This window comes from Eriocheir sinensis, unplaced genomic scaffold, assembly GCF_024679095.1.
Source record: "Eriocheir sinensis breed Jianghai 21 unplaced genomic scaffold, ASM2467909v1 Scaffold934, whole genome shotgun sequence".
NCBI lineage: Eukaryota > Metazoa > Arthropoda > Malacostraca > Decapoda > Varunidae > Eriocheir > Eriocheir sinensis.
Window position 1 is genome coordinate 96,803 of NW_026112313.1, and position 16,252 is coordinate 113,054.

A 16,252-nucleotide genomic window follows, 5' to 3' on the forward strand; every position below is an offset into this window, starting at 1 on the left:
CTCGTATGGAGTACGCATCTCATGTGGAGGGCTCCACTCACACAGCTCTCCTTGACAGAGTGGAGTCAAAGGCTCTTCGTCTCATCAAATCTCCTCCTCATACTGATAGTCTTCTACCTCTCAAATTGAGCCGCCATGTTGCGTCTCTTTCTATCTTCTATCGATATTTTCATGCTGACTGCTCTTCTGAACTTGCTAACTGCATGCCTCCCCCCCTCCCGCGGCCCCGCTGCACACGTCTTTCTACTCATTCTCATCCCTATACTGTCCAAACCCCTTATGCAAGAGTCAACCAGCATCTTCACTCTTTCATCTCTTACGCTGGTAAACTCTGGAACAATCTTCCTTCATCTGTATTTCCTCCTGCCTACGACTTGAACTCTTTCAAGAGGAGGGTATCAGGACACCTCTCCTCCCGAAATTGTCCTCTCTTTTTGGACACTCCTTCGATCTCTATTCAGGAACAGTGAGTAGCGGGCTTTTTTATATAAATTTTTATTTACGCCCTTGTACTGTCTCCTTAGCTGTAAAAAAAAAAAAACTTACATCTTTTAGGGGACCGATATTGCCTTTTGGCGTCTGTGTGGGTCTTATATACGTGAAGAACTTTTCGGGTTGGACTTGGCTTCGCTCGCAATCTGCTTTTCATTGTCGCGTTTACGCTGGCGAATGAGAAGCTTTGATGGTACTGTTCGCGTGCCTCGTCAGTGCTGTTTTCCTTTAGCAAGTTGTATTTTCTGTTCTTTAAATTAATCGCCGGTCGAACTTGGGTAGTCATCCATGGTGGGCTTATGGCATTATTTGTTCTAGTCTTCATGGGAACAGTTGTTCTCTCTACCTCTAAGAGTTTGTTCTTGAAGCCGTTCCACGCGCCGCCCACAGGAGTGAGGTTCATGAGTTCCCAAGTTGTCTGGGTTAGCAGCTCACGAGCGAGATTAAAATTTGCTCTTTTGTAGTTTGGAATCTTGGACGTGTTTTCGGTGAGTTCGTGGTCTGTTCTGATCTTTAGGCGAATTAGGTGATGGTCGCAACCACTTAGTTTTTCGCCGACCTGACATTCACGTGTGAGATCGGAATCACTCACGAGTACTAGGTCTAATAAGTTATTTTCCCCTGTAGGTTGGGTAACAATCTGAGTTAGAAAAGTGTCCTCTAACATTTCGAGCAATCTGTTACCCTCCCGATCTCCAATCATCGTGTTCCAGTCAATGTTGGAACAGTTAAAGTCCCCGATAATGACTGATTGTTTGTTTTGTGTTATGGTGGGAATTTCCTCATACACAGCTGCGTCGTCCGCTGCTTGTTGCTTTGGAGGTCTGTAAACGGTTCCAATCGTTATTTTGTTGTGCTTGCTAGTCTCCAGTTCAACACATACAGTGTCATATTTCTCTGAGTCCCCTTTGGTTATTTTCACGGCCGGGTATTTGTTCTTGACGTATCATATAACACCTCCTCCTTTCTTGTGAAGTCTGTGTAGAAACTTTCGTATCCTGGAATTGAGAATTCGGTCATTAGGTGGTCAGAGATGGCCCACGTTTCGGTGATGGCAATCACGTCCGGTCTTTCTACGTCAACGTAGGTAAGTAACTCATTCCGTTTAGGTATTAAGGTCCGCGCGTTGGTGTATTTTTATTTTTTTACAACAAAGGAGACAGTTCAAGGGCACAAAAAAAAAACATTAATAAAAAAAAGCCCGCTACTCGCTGCTCCCAAAAAAGAATCAAAAGAGGTGGCCGAAAGAAAGGTCAATTTCGGGAGGAGAGGTGTCCTGATACCCTCCTTTTGAAAGAGTTCAAGTCGTAGGCAGGAGGAAATACAGATGAAGGAAAATTGTTCCAGAGTTTACCATCGTGAGGGATGAAAGAGTGAAGATGCTGGTTAACTCTTGCATAAGGGGTTTAGACAGTATAGGGATGAGCATGAGTAGAAAGTCGTGTGCAGCGGGGCCGCGGGAGGGGGGGAGGCATGCAGTTAGCAAGTTCAGAAGAGCAGTCAGCGTGGAAATATCGATAGAAGATAGAAAGAGGCAACATCGCGGCGGAATTTAAGAGGTGAAGACTATCAGTAGGAGGAGGAGAGCTGATGAGACGAAGAGCCTTAGGGTGGTATTGCTAGACGGAAGGTCGAGGACAAGTTACTTCCCATGAAGTCAAGTCGTTACTGAGAGTACTTGAAATGCCCGCCAAAATACTGGAACATGGTCGAGTGTCGAGGACACGGGTACCCCCGTGTCTTCGTCGAAATCGTGATTTAAATTGTTATCAGAATTTAGACTGAATGTAAAAAATACAATAAATTATAAAATAAATTTTCGGGAAAAAAATATCCTATTAGGCAGAACACTAGTGTTTCTCTGATAACAGTACCCGTTCCGCGTTTTACAAGAATAAGGCGTCGTGACGACAACAAGCTCCCCCCTCCGGCCTGGCGTCACGCGGGAGAGGAAGGCTGCCGCCATTACTACAATTCATCATCCATATACAGGTAAGACCAAGCGTATTTTCCCGGCTGTGAATGATTGTTTAGTGTTTTTAAAGTGGCAGGATACGTTAGGCGGGATAAGGCGTGTTTACAACTTGCTGGAAGGCTGACAGGAGGCTCGCCTTTCATCGCCATGCCGTAGCCCCAACAAAATGTATTATTACACCCGGGTGAGGGAGCTTGACAGGATGTATAATCTTATTATTCGTGCTTGGTAATACTAAGAGGTCTCCGTGGTCTAGTGGTCAGCGTGGCTGACTACTACTACGCCCCGTGTCGAATCATGACCCGAGGAGTCAGCGTGCTGCTCACCCAGCTGTTCATCCTCCCTCTCGGGCTGGTTGATAAATGGGTACCTGGGGAAACCTGGGGAAGGTAAACTGTGGTAACCCGGATGTCACACTGGCCCTGTGTCCCGGGGTGTTGGGCTCCCTCCTACCACAGGCTCACGTGTTCATGCAACGGAGAACCCACGCGCAGCTCAGCTATAGCGTGTGCCCCAACTTTACCTTAACTTTGGTAATACTACAGTGAGCCTGACGCCAGTAAACCTCAATAAGTATGAATTGTGAATGCTATGAAATAGGTCAAGGAAGCAGCCTTCATTACTGAGCCTGCCCACCCCAGCATGGCCAATATTAATATTTCACACCATTATGGGGAATAATTACATTGGCCATCTAAGCTCAAGCTTATATTCAGACAGACCTTGATGCTTAAGTTCCACTTCAAATGAAAATAATCCTTGATGAGGGTGATGACACAAAAGATTAAATATAATTTTTATTACAGAAAAAGCAGCAATGGCAGCCTACAGACACCTGCTACGTAGAGTGGCTCACGTGGGACAATGGGAAGACCTGGCCATCAGGAGGAGAACCCGTTTGTTCAGGAGCCGTAGGGATCCCTTTGAAATGTACTCGGAAGAGGAGTTCACTCAACGCTTTCGGCTCTCCAAGCAAGTCACCCTGGATCTCTTATCAAAAATCCAGCACCTATTGCCAGATTCTACCAGGAAAAGAGGTAAGCTTAAAATATCATAGGTCTGAAAATATAAAAATGCCATTCTTTACAGGTACTTTAATCAGACCTGATCAAGCTGTGGCTAGCAAGATTAATGTACTGATGCTTAACTGCAACAGGAGCCGATTCAGGAAAAAAGTTTGCCGGAGGCCCGATTGTTGAAAAGTCCGATGAAATTGCCTACCACACAATTTGGAATGTTCTGCGAGTTTTGTTGTTATAGCCGCAGCGCACTTCTGAGCTAGTTTCCAGTATTCGCTCAGGACCATGGGGGGGCGGCCCCTGGGTCCCCCTTTAGATCTGCCAACGAACCACAACCATAAACAGGGACAGCCCTGATAGTTCTCAAATTATACGAGGTGCCAAAGTCACAGATCCATACCTAGTTATTCTCAGCTATGTAAAAATATGTCTACATATATGTCTATGATTTTTTTGTCAAATTATCATTCTTAAGGAATAAATGTTTATTTCATATTTCCTAGCGATAGAGTTTAGGTCAAAGCAAACAATTCAGTTCAACATATCTTTTGACACACTTTTCTAACATGAGTTTCTGTTGTCAGCCATAATTTCTGTGGGGGGGAGCTAGGGGGCTACAGCCCTCCAATGTTTTCAATCAGCCTTAAAATGCCCTAAACGTGCCTCTTTACAAAATATTCCCTCACCTGCACATCCTTGCTTCGATCGCTACCCTCTTCCCCCGCCCACCTCATGAAACTATGATGCCTTAGAGACCCTGCAAAATCTGCAAAAATTATGGGCTTGGTTATTGATTGGTTGAAAAGTAGGATAAGGCAGTCATCCACATTCTCAGTGAAAGTAAGGTGAAGGTAGGGGCACATACTATAGTTGCACATGGCCTGAGTGCTGACCTCTGTCACATTAGCACTATAGCCTGTGGTGGATATGAACCCATTACCCCAAAAGAGAGGGCAGGTGTAACATCTGGGTTACCACAGGTTTCCACAGGTACCCATTAATTTGACAGGCACAAGAGGGAGAATGAACAGTTGGGTGAGGTGCACACCGACTGGGATTTGAACCTAGATCTGTGGATTTGTAGCTTGGCACGATAACCACATCACCATGGAGGTGCAGTCATCAGGAATTATTATTATTGCTATTGTTGTTATTATTATTATTATTATTATTATTATTATTATTATTATTATTATTATTATTATTTATTGTTATTATAATTATAATTATTATTATTTTCATTATTATTAATTAATTTATTATTATTATTATATATTTTTTTATAATTATATATAATTATTATTATTTTCATTATTATTAATTAATTTATTATTATTATTATTATTATTATTATTATTATTATTATTATTATTATTATTATTTACTGTTATAATTATTGTTATTATTTTCATTATTATTAATTAATTTATTATTATTATCATTATTATTATTATTATTATTATTATTATTATTATTATTATTATTATTTTTTATTATTATTATTATCATTATTATTATTATTATTATTATTATTATTATTATTATTATTATTATTATTACTATTATTATTATTATTATTATTATTATTATTATTATTATTATTATTATTTATTTTTTTTGTTGTTATTATTATTAGCATTATTATTTTCATTATTATTATTATTATTAATATTATCATTATTATTATTATTAATATTATCATTATTATTATTATTATTATTATTATTATTATTATTATTATTATTAATATTATCATTATTATTATTATTAATATTATTATCAGCCTGTTTCCGGATGTCAGGAGTATACTGGGCCCTGGGAGAACCTTCTTTTCTCTTGTAGGTACACACCATCCCGAAACAAAACAGAAGTGTGTACCATTTATGTAGCTGTGGTCTCTTGTACCCCATTATGGTGGTCTCAATTACCCCATGTTATATAAAGATCAATACAAAGTAAACATTAACATTGATCACCTCCACATTGGCTGTATACTTACATAGGATGCCTGGCTACAGATCACAGAAATTGGACTTGGCTGAGGGACACGGCTTGTGTACAGCACACCTTAGCGTTACTGGGTCACATTCCTCGAATATACATACACAAATGAATAGGAATGAGGGGTACTTGTGGAATGAGTGAAAAGATGTGGTTTACATTTTCAGATCTTATGTACTTGAATGTCTACAAAACAGAAGTTAACAAAACAGTCCGACCTATTATTTTTTTTTTTGTTTAATTTTTAAAAGAAATTTCCTTAGCTGGTCTCAGTTGCCCCAGGTGGTCGCAATAGCCCCGTTCTATGGTGTGTGTGTATATATATATATATATATATATATATATATATATATATATATATATATATATATATATATATATATATATATATATATATATATATATATATATATATATATATATATATATATATTCTGATAAATATTTCTTTCTTACAGGGCTTCCAATCCCACCACGTCTCCAGCTGCTGGTAACCCTCCGCTACTATGCCACTGGGAGCTTCCAGCTTGACATGGGGGATTGCTGTGACATGTCGCTGCCCAGTGTATCTACCTGTGTCAAGACTGTGACCAGTGCAATCTGCCAGCTAGCAGGGGACTACATAAAGTTCCCCAGTCCTGCTGAAGAACAGGATGTCATGCGACAATTTGCCGAGGTAGCTGCCATGCCCGGAGTTATTGGATGTGTAGATGGTGTACACATCCCAATCATCAGTCCAGGTGGAGAAGATGCAGAACTTTACCGCTGCAGGAAAGGCTTTTTTTCATTGAATATAATGGGGGTCTGCAACTCATCCATGCTCTTCACAAATCTGGTCGTGAACTGGCAAGGTAGTGCACATGATGCCCGCATCTTCAGTGAGTCTGTTTTGTGTGCTACTCTGGAGGGAGGGCAGTACAGAGGATACTTGTTGGGGGATTCGGGCTATGCCTGTAAAAGCTACCTTTGAACTCCCATTCGAATTCCTCGTACTGTTAAGGAGAGGCATTACAATGCCTCTCACATCAAAACAAGGAACCTGATCGAGAGAACGTTCGGGATTTGGAAGAAAAGATTTGCTATTCTCTCAAAGCCAATGAGAACAGCACTCTCAACATCAAAAAAAATTGTGACTGCATGTGCCATCCTGCACAATATTGCAATCCTCAACAAACTCCCCATTGACATGCCAGAAGAAGAACTTGAGCCCATCAACATAGACATACTTGCAGATTATGATGTAGGCAATGGAAATGCTCGCAGAGCTTCCATTGTTGAGAGATTCTTTTAGATCTTCTGTGGATGTCAAAATGTACACCATTGAGTGCTGGCAATGGAACCCAGGCTTCTGGATAGGAGTCAGGGCAGCAAGCCAACCGAGCCATCGATGATTTAAAAGTTCTCCGTCTAGTCCAAGACCTACACTGCCCATGGTGCCTCACACAGCCTAACACACCAGAACATTTCCTGCTCCACTGCCCAAGATTCCACTCCCTCCACACCAACCTAAAATTAAGCATCCCTCACCAGACTTAACATCCACAGGCCAACTTTACATAGAAGGCCTGCTGGGCAGCGACACCCTCAGCCCCAACACTGCCTTCCAAGCCCTCAAGTCTATGCAGACCTTCCTACAGAAGTCCTGGCAACTCAATAGGATCTAACCCCTCCCCTGGTGACACATCGACAGAATAACAACATCCGCTAACATTTCCCACTGATGGGGCTCAGGAGGCAGTGGTCCCACAGCCTAACCAGCCCCATAAAACACCCCAGAAAAAGATGATCCCAGAGGCCACTTCTCTGGCACTGTATCTGACATCCTCGCCCCCACTGTGGATATGCAGGAAAGGTGACTTCGCCCACACTCATGGTGGCTGGAAATGCTTTTATTTAACCCACAGTAGCACATGCGGTGCTATATATATTAGAGGAACTGCAATAACACATTGAAAATTCAGGAATCTACATGACAAAAATTTTCACTATTATTGCAGTTTTTCTAATGTAAATATATACTACAGGTGGCATTATGGGTTGACTAAAAGCGATTAAAAGCGTTTCCAGCTACCATGAGTGTGAGCGAGGTCACTTTTCCTTCATATCCACAGTAGGGGCCAGGGTGTCAGGTATAGTGCTGCATAAGTGACCCTTGGCATGGTGACCTCAGTAGCTCAGTTGGGTTGATTTATACACAGATAGCCCAGGTTTGATCTTTTTTTTTCCCAGCCTATAGTGCTTTTAGGCTTTCTTGAGAGACCTGGATGGTAGTCGGCCCTAGCCCGTCATGATGCAGGCAAGTGTTTTATAGTGGCGCCGTCTTTTCTTGGTGTGGTGGTTGGTCACAGTGGTGTACATTTTGAGATCTTCATTGTAGTTTCTCTAATAATAAGTTATGTCTGTTCAGAAAATGAAAATAGCTTGTAAGATTTTGCATAAATATTTTCCGATCAAAATTTACAGTCTCTTTAATTTGTTCATTTCCTGCCTGAAGCCTATACGTACATAATCATGATATAAATAAATGAACAAAAATATTTATCAAACATCACTGAATATAATGTATTTCCTACTACAACTACTACTACTAACACTAGTTAATGTTGGCAATATATGCTAAAATGCTGATGATACAGAGATTGGCAGAGTAATTGAGTCGGATCGGGTCGCTAGTATTCTCCAGGATGAACTAGACAGATTGCGTGAATGGGCAGGAAAGTGGCAGATGGAGTTCAATGTCTGGAAGTGCAAAGAATGGGCTAATCACTCTGACGTAATATTCTTGATGTATAAATAAAAACCCACACTGGCAGACGATAGTTATATTTTAACTAAACAGTTTCGGTGGACACTGCCACCATCTTCAGTGGTGTAAAGAAAGACCACTGAAGATGGTGGCAGTGTTGGTTTTTATTTATACATCTGGAAGTGCAGTACTCTGAGTGTATATGGGAACAACCCCTCATAATTATTGGTTAAATGACACTCCCCTAAGAAGATCAAGGTGTGAGAGGAATTCAGGGATCTTGATGACCTCTGATTTCCATCTAAGAGCACAATGCATTCATCCTAGATATTGTGCAAATAGGGTATTGGGATTCATTTCAAGGAGAGTAAGCAACAAGTGCTGATGTCATCAAGCTATATTTAGCATTAGTTAGATCTTATCATGATAATGTGTTTTTTTTCTGGTCACCTTCATAATTGTAGAATGGGTATCAAAATGTTAGAATTGGTACAGTGGAGGATGACAAAGATGATTTACGGGTTAAAAAAAAATTGACATATGAGGAGACTCGAACAGTTAATTAAACTTGCATTTTCTAGAGAGGCAAAGGGTGCAAGGAGACTTGATCGAAGTTTATAAATGGATGAAGGGCTTTAATAAGGGGGATATTTATAAGGTTCTGATGGTAAGAGAGCTGGGTAGGACATGTAATAATGGGTTTAAATTTGATAAATTCAGATTCCACAGGGTCATAGGCAAAAAATACTTTACCAACAAGAGAATGAGTGGAACAGGCCTGGCCTTCATGTTATGAGAGTCAATAAGATGAACACATTAATAAAATGTTTAGATAAATTCATAGGTAGTGATGTTGGGGGGAGCTTACATGCTAACGGTGAAGAAGACTAGTGGTGGCCCTCCTCAATCACCTCCTAAGCTTTCCAAAGAACACGAGGCCGTTGCCTCCATGATTTCTGGAGAACTCAGTATGGGCGAGTGTGTCCTTGACACTCTTACAATACAAGATGGGCATGCAGTTGATGAGGCAGGCAATCCCATCATGGATGTTACTCTCCGGCATTCCCCAAACTGTCCAAAAATTTGGCTTTGCAGGTGTCTGCTGCCTCACGGATATGATGCCAAGTCTCCGTGAAGACATCTAGCTGCCGCTGCAACACCTCCCTGTGAAACTGGTACAGTTTCATCTGTTGGTCGTGCTCCTCTCTGGTCTGTTGAAGAAGGAGTTGGTGATACTCATCCTGCTGCTTCCGACAGGCCTGGTACTCTGCATCAAATTTCCTCTGCCGTGGGGCAGCAGAAGAGGAGGCCACATTACATGTAAATGTAGTTAGTGATGGTGCAGTGGATGCAGAGGATGAAGCTTCTGGCTGGAAAGATGTAGAAGCACTAGGAGGTGCAGGTGCTTCAGCACATTCAGCGGCAGAAGTAGCAGAGGGGACCTCTGTCGGTGGCAGTTTTCCACTCACAGCTGTGAAATAATACAATGCATTATCAGTCATACTTATACATGAAAGATGATGTGACTCGGGAAATTTATTCCTTCAATAAGAATGTTAGCTTCTTTTCTTATAATACTTGAAAAAACACTACCCCATCAGTAAAGGCACCAGAGGGAATTTGATATATATTGCATTTATAGTTATTTAAATTTAATCCTAGACTGGGCCCCCTCAGAGCTTGTTCCCAGAAATGAGTAACTTATCTATCTATATCTATATCTATCTATCTATCTATCTATATCTATATATCTATATCTATCTATCTATCTATCTATCTATCTATCTATCTATCTATCTATCTATCTATCTATCTATCTATATATATATATATATATATATATATATATATATATATATATATATATATATATATATATATATATATATATATATTTATTTCTCTCTCTCTCTCTCTCTCTCTCTCTCTCTCTCTATCTATATATCTATCTATATATATATATATATATATATATATATATATATATATATATATATATATATATATATATATATATATATATATATATATAGATATATATATATTTGCATATCTTTTAACCTAAACCAGTGTATCAAAAAGTGAAAATTGATGATGAGAATAACAATGATAGTATTTATATGCAGCACCAGAACAAGAATGCAGAAAGCTAGATAATATAATGTGATATACTTTCAAGCAATGATTAACTTACTGAAAGTAACATCCATGATGGGAGTGCCTGCCTCATCCACTGGATGCCCATCTTGAATGGCAAGAGTGTCAAAGACATCCTCGCCCATGTTGAGTTCTCCAGAGATCATGGAGGCAACAGTCTCATGTTCTTCTGTAAACTTGGGAGGTGATGGAGGAGGGGCACCACCAGTCCTCTTCACCTTCAGCTTGTAGGCTCTCTCTTCCTTTTTCACACTGCAATGAAACATGATTTTAATAACAATAATATATCAAAGGCATACTGAATTGTAAACCCTTTAACAATACACCTCTGCAATGCAGTGGTTCGAGTCCCTAACAATGAATCTGCGGGCCTGGGCAGTCGGCATGCAGCCACCCAGCCGTTCATCCTTCCTTTCACCCGGGTACCTGGGGCCACCAGGGAAAGTAAACTGTGGTAACCCAGATGTTACGCTGGTACTGTATCTGGTTTATGGGTTGTCTCATGACAGGCTCAAAGGATCAATGGGATGGAGATGAGCACTGCCACCACCCGCAGCTATAGCGTGTGCTCCCAACTTAACCTTTTCCTTTACCTTTTTTTACCCTTTGACCAAATATAGTAAAGAGCATTGGAAACAACTTGTTGTACCAAAATTGATATTAGTGTTGCAGATTTAATATTCTAGTGCCTATTAATATTAATAGTGTTTGCATTAAAGATACATTGCTATTCAATTAGGTTGATAACATGGGATTATTTTAGTTTGAATATAGCTCTTAACTAACAAAGCAAGAATTAATGGGTTACTATTTGATCAGCAATGGTATAATATTATCATATATAAGAGCTACACCTGCTCTATGCTTATTGCTATTCTACCAGTAATTCTTTCTTTTTGCCTTACAAATAACATGTAATAACAATGAAAAATAACTATAGCCTATTTTTAATGCATTATGATTATTTTGGATCTGGAGAACACATTATTAGTGTAATCTGTGTCTCAAAAGGTGAAAAGTTGATCATTTTAATCATCACCCAAACACTGGAGTGGATAGGTATTTATCAAAGGGGGGCACATCTGAGTATGGGAGGGCACTAGACAAGTGAAGCTCCGGCATTCTGATGCCACACAGAATGTTACAAGGGAACATTCTAAGATCATATTAATGGTGGGTATAAAGTAATGGTCGATTGGGTGCAGTATGTTAATTCTCAGGGGGGAGTGAGTGGCATGTGACCCCAGTTGATTCGCAACAGCACGCTTAGGTGGAAGCATTATCCACCAGACCCCGTGATGCAAGAACTATATGGTAATTCACAGTAAGAGCATTTATTATTTTATTGCTAAATTGTGGCAGCGACGCCGCGCTGTCTGTGCTGGTGGTGTTTTGAATCTCCGCTCACAATACATGTTCCAACACTATTCACCACCCCATAGTAACTTTATTCTGATGGAATGTCCACCGACACCTCCTACATAATGCAACCACATACTCATACGTGAAACATGCTGCCTGTCATCAGAACGGGGTGAATTGTCTTGCCTAGTTGGCTGTTACAACCACTAAGTTAAAGCGAGAATAATATATACCAAACTATACTACCAATACATATTATAATAGCGGTTTTTTTTATAGATACGATGGCAAAATATAATTGTTTAGTCGGTCATCATATGAAACTGGCAATATAATTAAGCAAGCTGTATAGTATTTGCCTTTATCTTTCCAATGATATGCCGAATATTTGCTACAATGCATAGTTACAGAGGTGTGGAGGTGAAAATAGAACTCACCTCCCCCCTGCCCGACAGCGCACAGGGGTCATGACGCGTTGCGCACTGAAAGGATCGAGGAGAGGAGGACCTAAGAAGCGATACAAAGCGATACTGGTCAAAAGGTTAACTATATACAACGTAAAATCAATGCACCTCATTTACTTACTTCAATTTGATGCGGTTGAAACTTCTTTTCAATTGTTGAACTGATCGCGGCTCCAGATCAGGGTGCATGGCGTTGAAGTTTTTGGCGATCTCATCCCACGCCAAGTTCTTCTTGTGCTGGACCGCAGTGCTGGTTGACCTATCTTGAAGGACAGGCCTTTCCTCCACTAGCTGCACCAGGACTCTCCTCTGCCTTGACGAAAGTGGTGCAGCGCGGTCCATTGTCGATCAGCTTCCGTGCGCGCGCGTTGTTGTGATGGCGGAATATGCATTCATATCGGCACTCTGCATTATCTTTTTCATTTTTCTTTTTTCATAATTGTTTAATTTGAATTTGTATCTTAAATGCTATTATTTTTAAAAGAGTACTTCCTTATAATTTCTTATATGTATGACTGCTGAAATAAAAGTTTATGCACTGCACCTCGTCTTCTTCCATTAATTACGGCTATATCTAGCTTTTCTGTTTTGTTTATCTCTAAATTTATAATTTTCTCTTAAAACCCATATTCTCCTAGCGTTGCCATATGGCATCACAAAAATTAAGATCATTAAATCCCTTACCCACACTTGTCATCAATGTCTAGCAGGATTGAACACGTTCATACAGGGTCTCCATAGAGTGACTCACTGCCAACAACTCTGCAGTCAGTGCTCTCGTGACTGTCATGGTTAGCGGACACCTGATCATCATTTATGTTGAATAAGAGAAGAAGCTAACATGACTTCACATAAAAGGTGAGTGTATTGTATCACGATCCACTTTTTCTTTTGCACTGATATTTTAGGATAATGATTTTAGATAAATAAGGTTTGAATTCCAATGTCATGCATATATCAACACCCTTTTGATTTTTTTTTTATATTACTGGAAAATTTGTGTTGCCATATGGATACACTAGGAGAATACATGTACAAAATATTAAAATTTATATGGTTTCTTTTTCAGGACCAGACACTTGAACTTGAATGAAATTTTAGACATTCTCCACGAAGATGACGAACCGAATGGCATATTCATTGAACCCCCTGATGTACATTACCTTACTGATGAAGATTCGGGTGACGAGGATGATGATTCAAAAAGAGGGCCGGAAAATCTGAGTGGGAATCAACTTAGAGCTCCAGCTCATTTTGGGCATAGCAGTACAGATGATCAAATGGATGATGAAATGGACTTACTCCCCCCACAAAAGAAAACCAAAAAGGGCAAGAAAACAAAGAAGAAAACAATAGAATGGTCACAAAAGGAGGAGACTCTAAGAAATGTTCAACCATTTCCTGAAGGTAATTATAGCAAGTATAGAGATTTTTCTTCTGTCGAGCTGTTTGAACTATTTTTCGATGATACCTTGATTGATTATATAATTGAGCAGTCTACAATTTATTGCCTATCCAAAAACTGGGCTGATATCCAGGTAACATCTGTAGAAATTAGAGTATTTCTAGCGATTCTGATTGTGTCAGGCTACAATACTCTACCAAGTAAAGCTTTGTATTGGTCATCTGGTGATGATATGCGTAACAAAGCAGTGTATGATGCCATGAGGAGAGACAGATTTGATGCCATTATGAAGTGTCTACATTTTAAACCAAACACCAAACTTGACAAAGAAGATAAATATACAAAACTTCGCCCATTGATAAATTATCTTCAAAAGAAATTCATGCTTCACTTCATTCCCACGCAGAATGTATCACATGATGAAGCTATGATTGAGTACTTCGGAAAGCATGGGTGCAAACAGGCAATTCGAAATAAACCTATCAGATTTGGATATAAGGTGTGGTGTCAGAATGCTAGTAATGGGTATTGTGTAGCTTTTGATCTGTATCAAGGTAAGACGTACAAGGGTAATCCAGAGGAAGAGAGGTTATATGGAAAGTGTGCTGCCACAGTTTTGCATCTTCTTGACCAATACAGTAGTGACAAGAAGGACCTTCCATACCACCTATTTTTTGACAATTTATTCACTACCCTTCCTCTTTTGGTTGAACTCAGAAAAAGAGGCTATAATGGCACTGGCACAATAAGGGCTAACAGGCTTGGAAATGAATGTCCCCTCATCACCACACACCAAACTGAGAAAAAAGAAAGAGGTTTTAGCATGACTGTATTCTCAAAAATAGAAAATGAGGAAATTTTGGTCACACGATGGAAAGATAATGGAGCAGTTACTGTCGCTTCGTCTATATACGGAGCACAACCCATGGGTAAGAGTCAGAGATGGAGCCGAGCTGAAGCTAAAAATATTTACGTACAAATACCTCGCGCGGCTGAGGTATATAACAGAAACATGGGAGGAACTGACCTCATGAACCAAAACGTAAATGCCTATCGGATAGGTGTAAATGGGAAAAAGTGGTGGTGGAGCATCTTCACATGGTTACTAGATGTGAGTATACAGAATGCCTGGTTACTCTGCCGTGCTCGTGGCACCACCATAACTCAACGAAACTTCCGGCGAGAAGTAGCAATGTCGTACCTGGTAAGATTTCAATGTCTTCCAAAAGGACCTGGAAGGAAATCTCTGACCACACCAGGAAGACATGACTTGAGGTATGATGGGAAGGATCATCTTGTGCAAAGAGTTCAACAAAACAAAAAACGGCGTTGTGCTGGTGAACATTGCAAGTCAATTGGCCGTACAGAATGCAAAAAGTGTGATGTAGGGCTTTGTGTAGATTGTTTTGTTTCCTACCACAAATCATAAATACATGTCTGTTACCCATCATCAGGTCGATCTGTATATATTTATGCAATTTGCATTATTAAAATTTGTGAGTATAACGGTTTGTATTGTCAAATGATTATTTCATTTCAGTTTTTTTTAATAGGAAACAAGAAATGAGGAAATTTCGACAATTTGTCATTGAGTATATTTTTCAGCTTTATATTAGGAATGAATTTTGGTTTCTTATATGATATAATTGGTATATCAGATATTATGTTGTAAATCATTATTATGGAAAAAGGATAATTGATAATTGTTTTGGTTATAAACAAAATAAATGGTTGTGTTAGAATACAAGAGTTTTTGTACTCGTATCCTCCTAGCGATGCCATATGGCAACACCCGATATCTCAAAAACTGCTCAAGCAATAAAGCTAAAATTTATAACTTTTGTTTAAGGGATCATACCAAACAACATATTAAAATATGGAAAGAATCTGAGCATGACGAGAGAGAGAGTTAGTAATTCTGTTAGTTATTCATTCATTCATTCAGTCAGTCAGTAAGGCTTTTTCAGTCACCGCCGAGTGGCCTAAGACTACCCACATGCTGTCCAGAAGACCACCCATCAACCCGGACTCTAAAAGGAACCGTCCAGTGAATCAAGAATGAGCTCCGGGGAGCAGCAAGAGCCAAGCATAACTGGCGCCACTATAAAATGTCTTGCGCCATGACGGGCTTGGGCTATAGGCGGGGATGTAAAGAAAAAAAAAATCCTAATCAGTCAGTTCGTCAGCCAATCAGTCATTTGTCACTAATAATTTTCCTTTCCTTACCTTTCCAGTAACTTCCCTGAGCGTCGCCTCCCGCCGGGCTTCACCTCCGCAGCCCAGGTAAGTACCCAATTAACGCCGTCGATAACTTACTTAGATATTTAGCGGCCCCAGAAAAATGTGTGTGGTGAAGATTTTTTTATTTTAATGTACGGAAGTTGCGCGTTGCCCTCTCTCTTTCCGTCCCCCTTTTTATTACACCACAATGGCCGTAGTGTGTAATGATGTGTTTAAGAGTACTGACAATTACCTGCGTTAAAATGATCAAAAGGGATGCATGAAATGTTACAGTGCCCGAGGTGATTAGGGAAAAGTCAAAGTGATCAAGGAAAGGTGAAAGCGGTCAAGTGACGGTCAAAGTGCTCGTGGCGGTCAAATTGCTCGTGACGGTCAATATGGTCAGAAATT

At 39.9% G+C, this 16,252-nt stretch overlaps 1 protein-coding gene and 1 pseudogene across 1 annotated transcript; one reads left to right on the forward strand and one right to left on the reverse strand.

The window, feature by feature from the left end:
* The first annotated feature begins 2,153 nt into the window (after positions 1 to 2,153).
* Positions 2,154 to 6,778, forward strand: LOC126994948 (putative nuclease HARBI1; annotated as a pseudogene).
* Positions 6,779 to 7,214: 436 nt separating this feature from the next.
* LOC126994950 (uncharacterized) lies at positions 7,215 to 12,667 on the reverse strand. The gene is made up of 4 exons (XM_050854215.1): positions 12,338 to 12,667; positions 10,428 to 10,642; positions 9,470 to 9,704; positions 7,215 to 7,320 (listed from the first exon to the last, which is right to left on the reverse strand). Exons 1-4 carry the CDS (start codon positions 12,556 to 12,558, stop codon positions 7,215 to 7,217), a joined length of 777 nt encoding a protein of 258 aa, XP_050710172.1. The 5' UTR covers positions 12,559 to 12,667.
* Positions 12,668 to 16,252: the final 3,585 nt, after the last annotated feature.

Coding starts and splice junctions, on each gene's coding strand:
- LOC126994950 (XM_050854215.1), bottom strand. CDS start 12,558: ATGGACCGCGCTGCACCACTTTCGTCAAGGCAGAGGAGAGTCCTGGTG. Junction 9,705..10,427: donor CATCATGGATGTTACTTTCA/GTAAGTTAATCA, acceptor ATTATTTCACAG/CTGTGAGTGGAAAACTGCCA. Junction 7,321..9,469: donor TGTCGGAAGCAGCAGGATGA/GTATCACCAACT, acceptor GCATATCCACAG/TGGGGGCGAGGATGTCAGAT.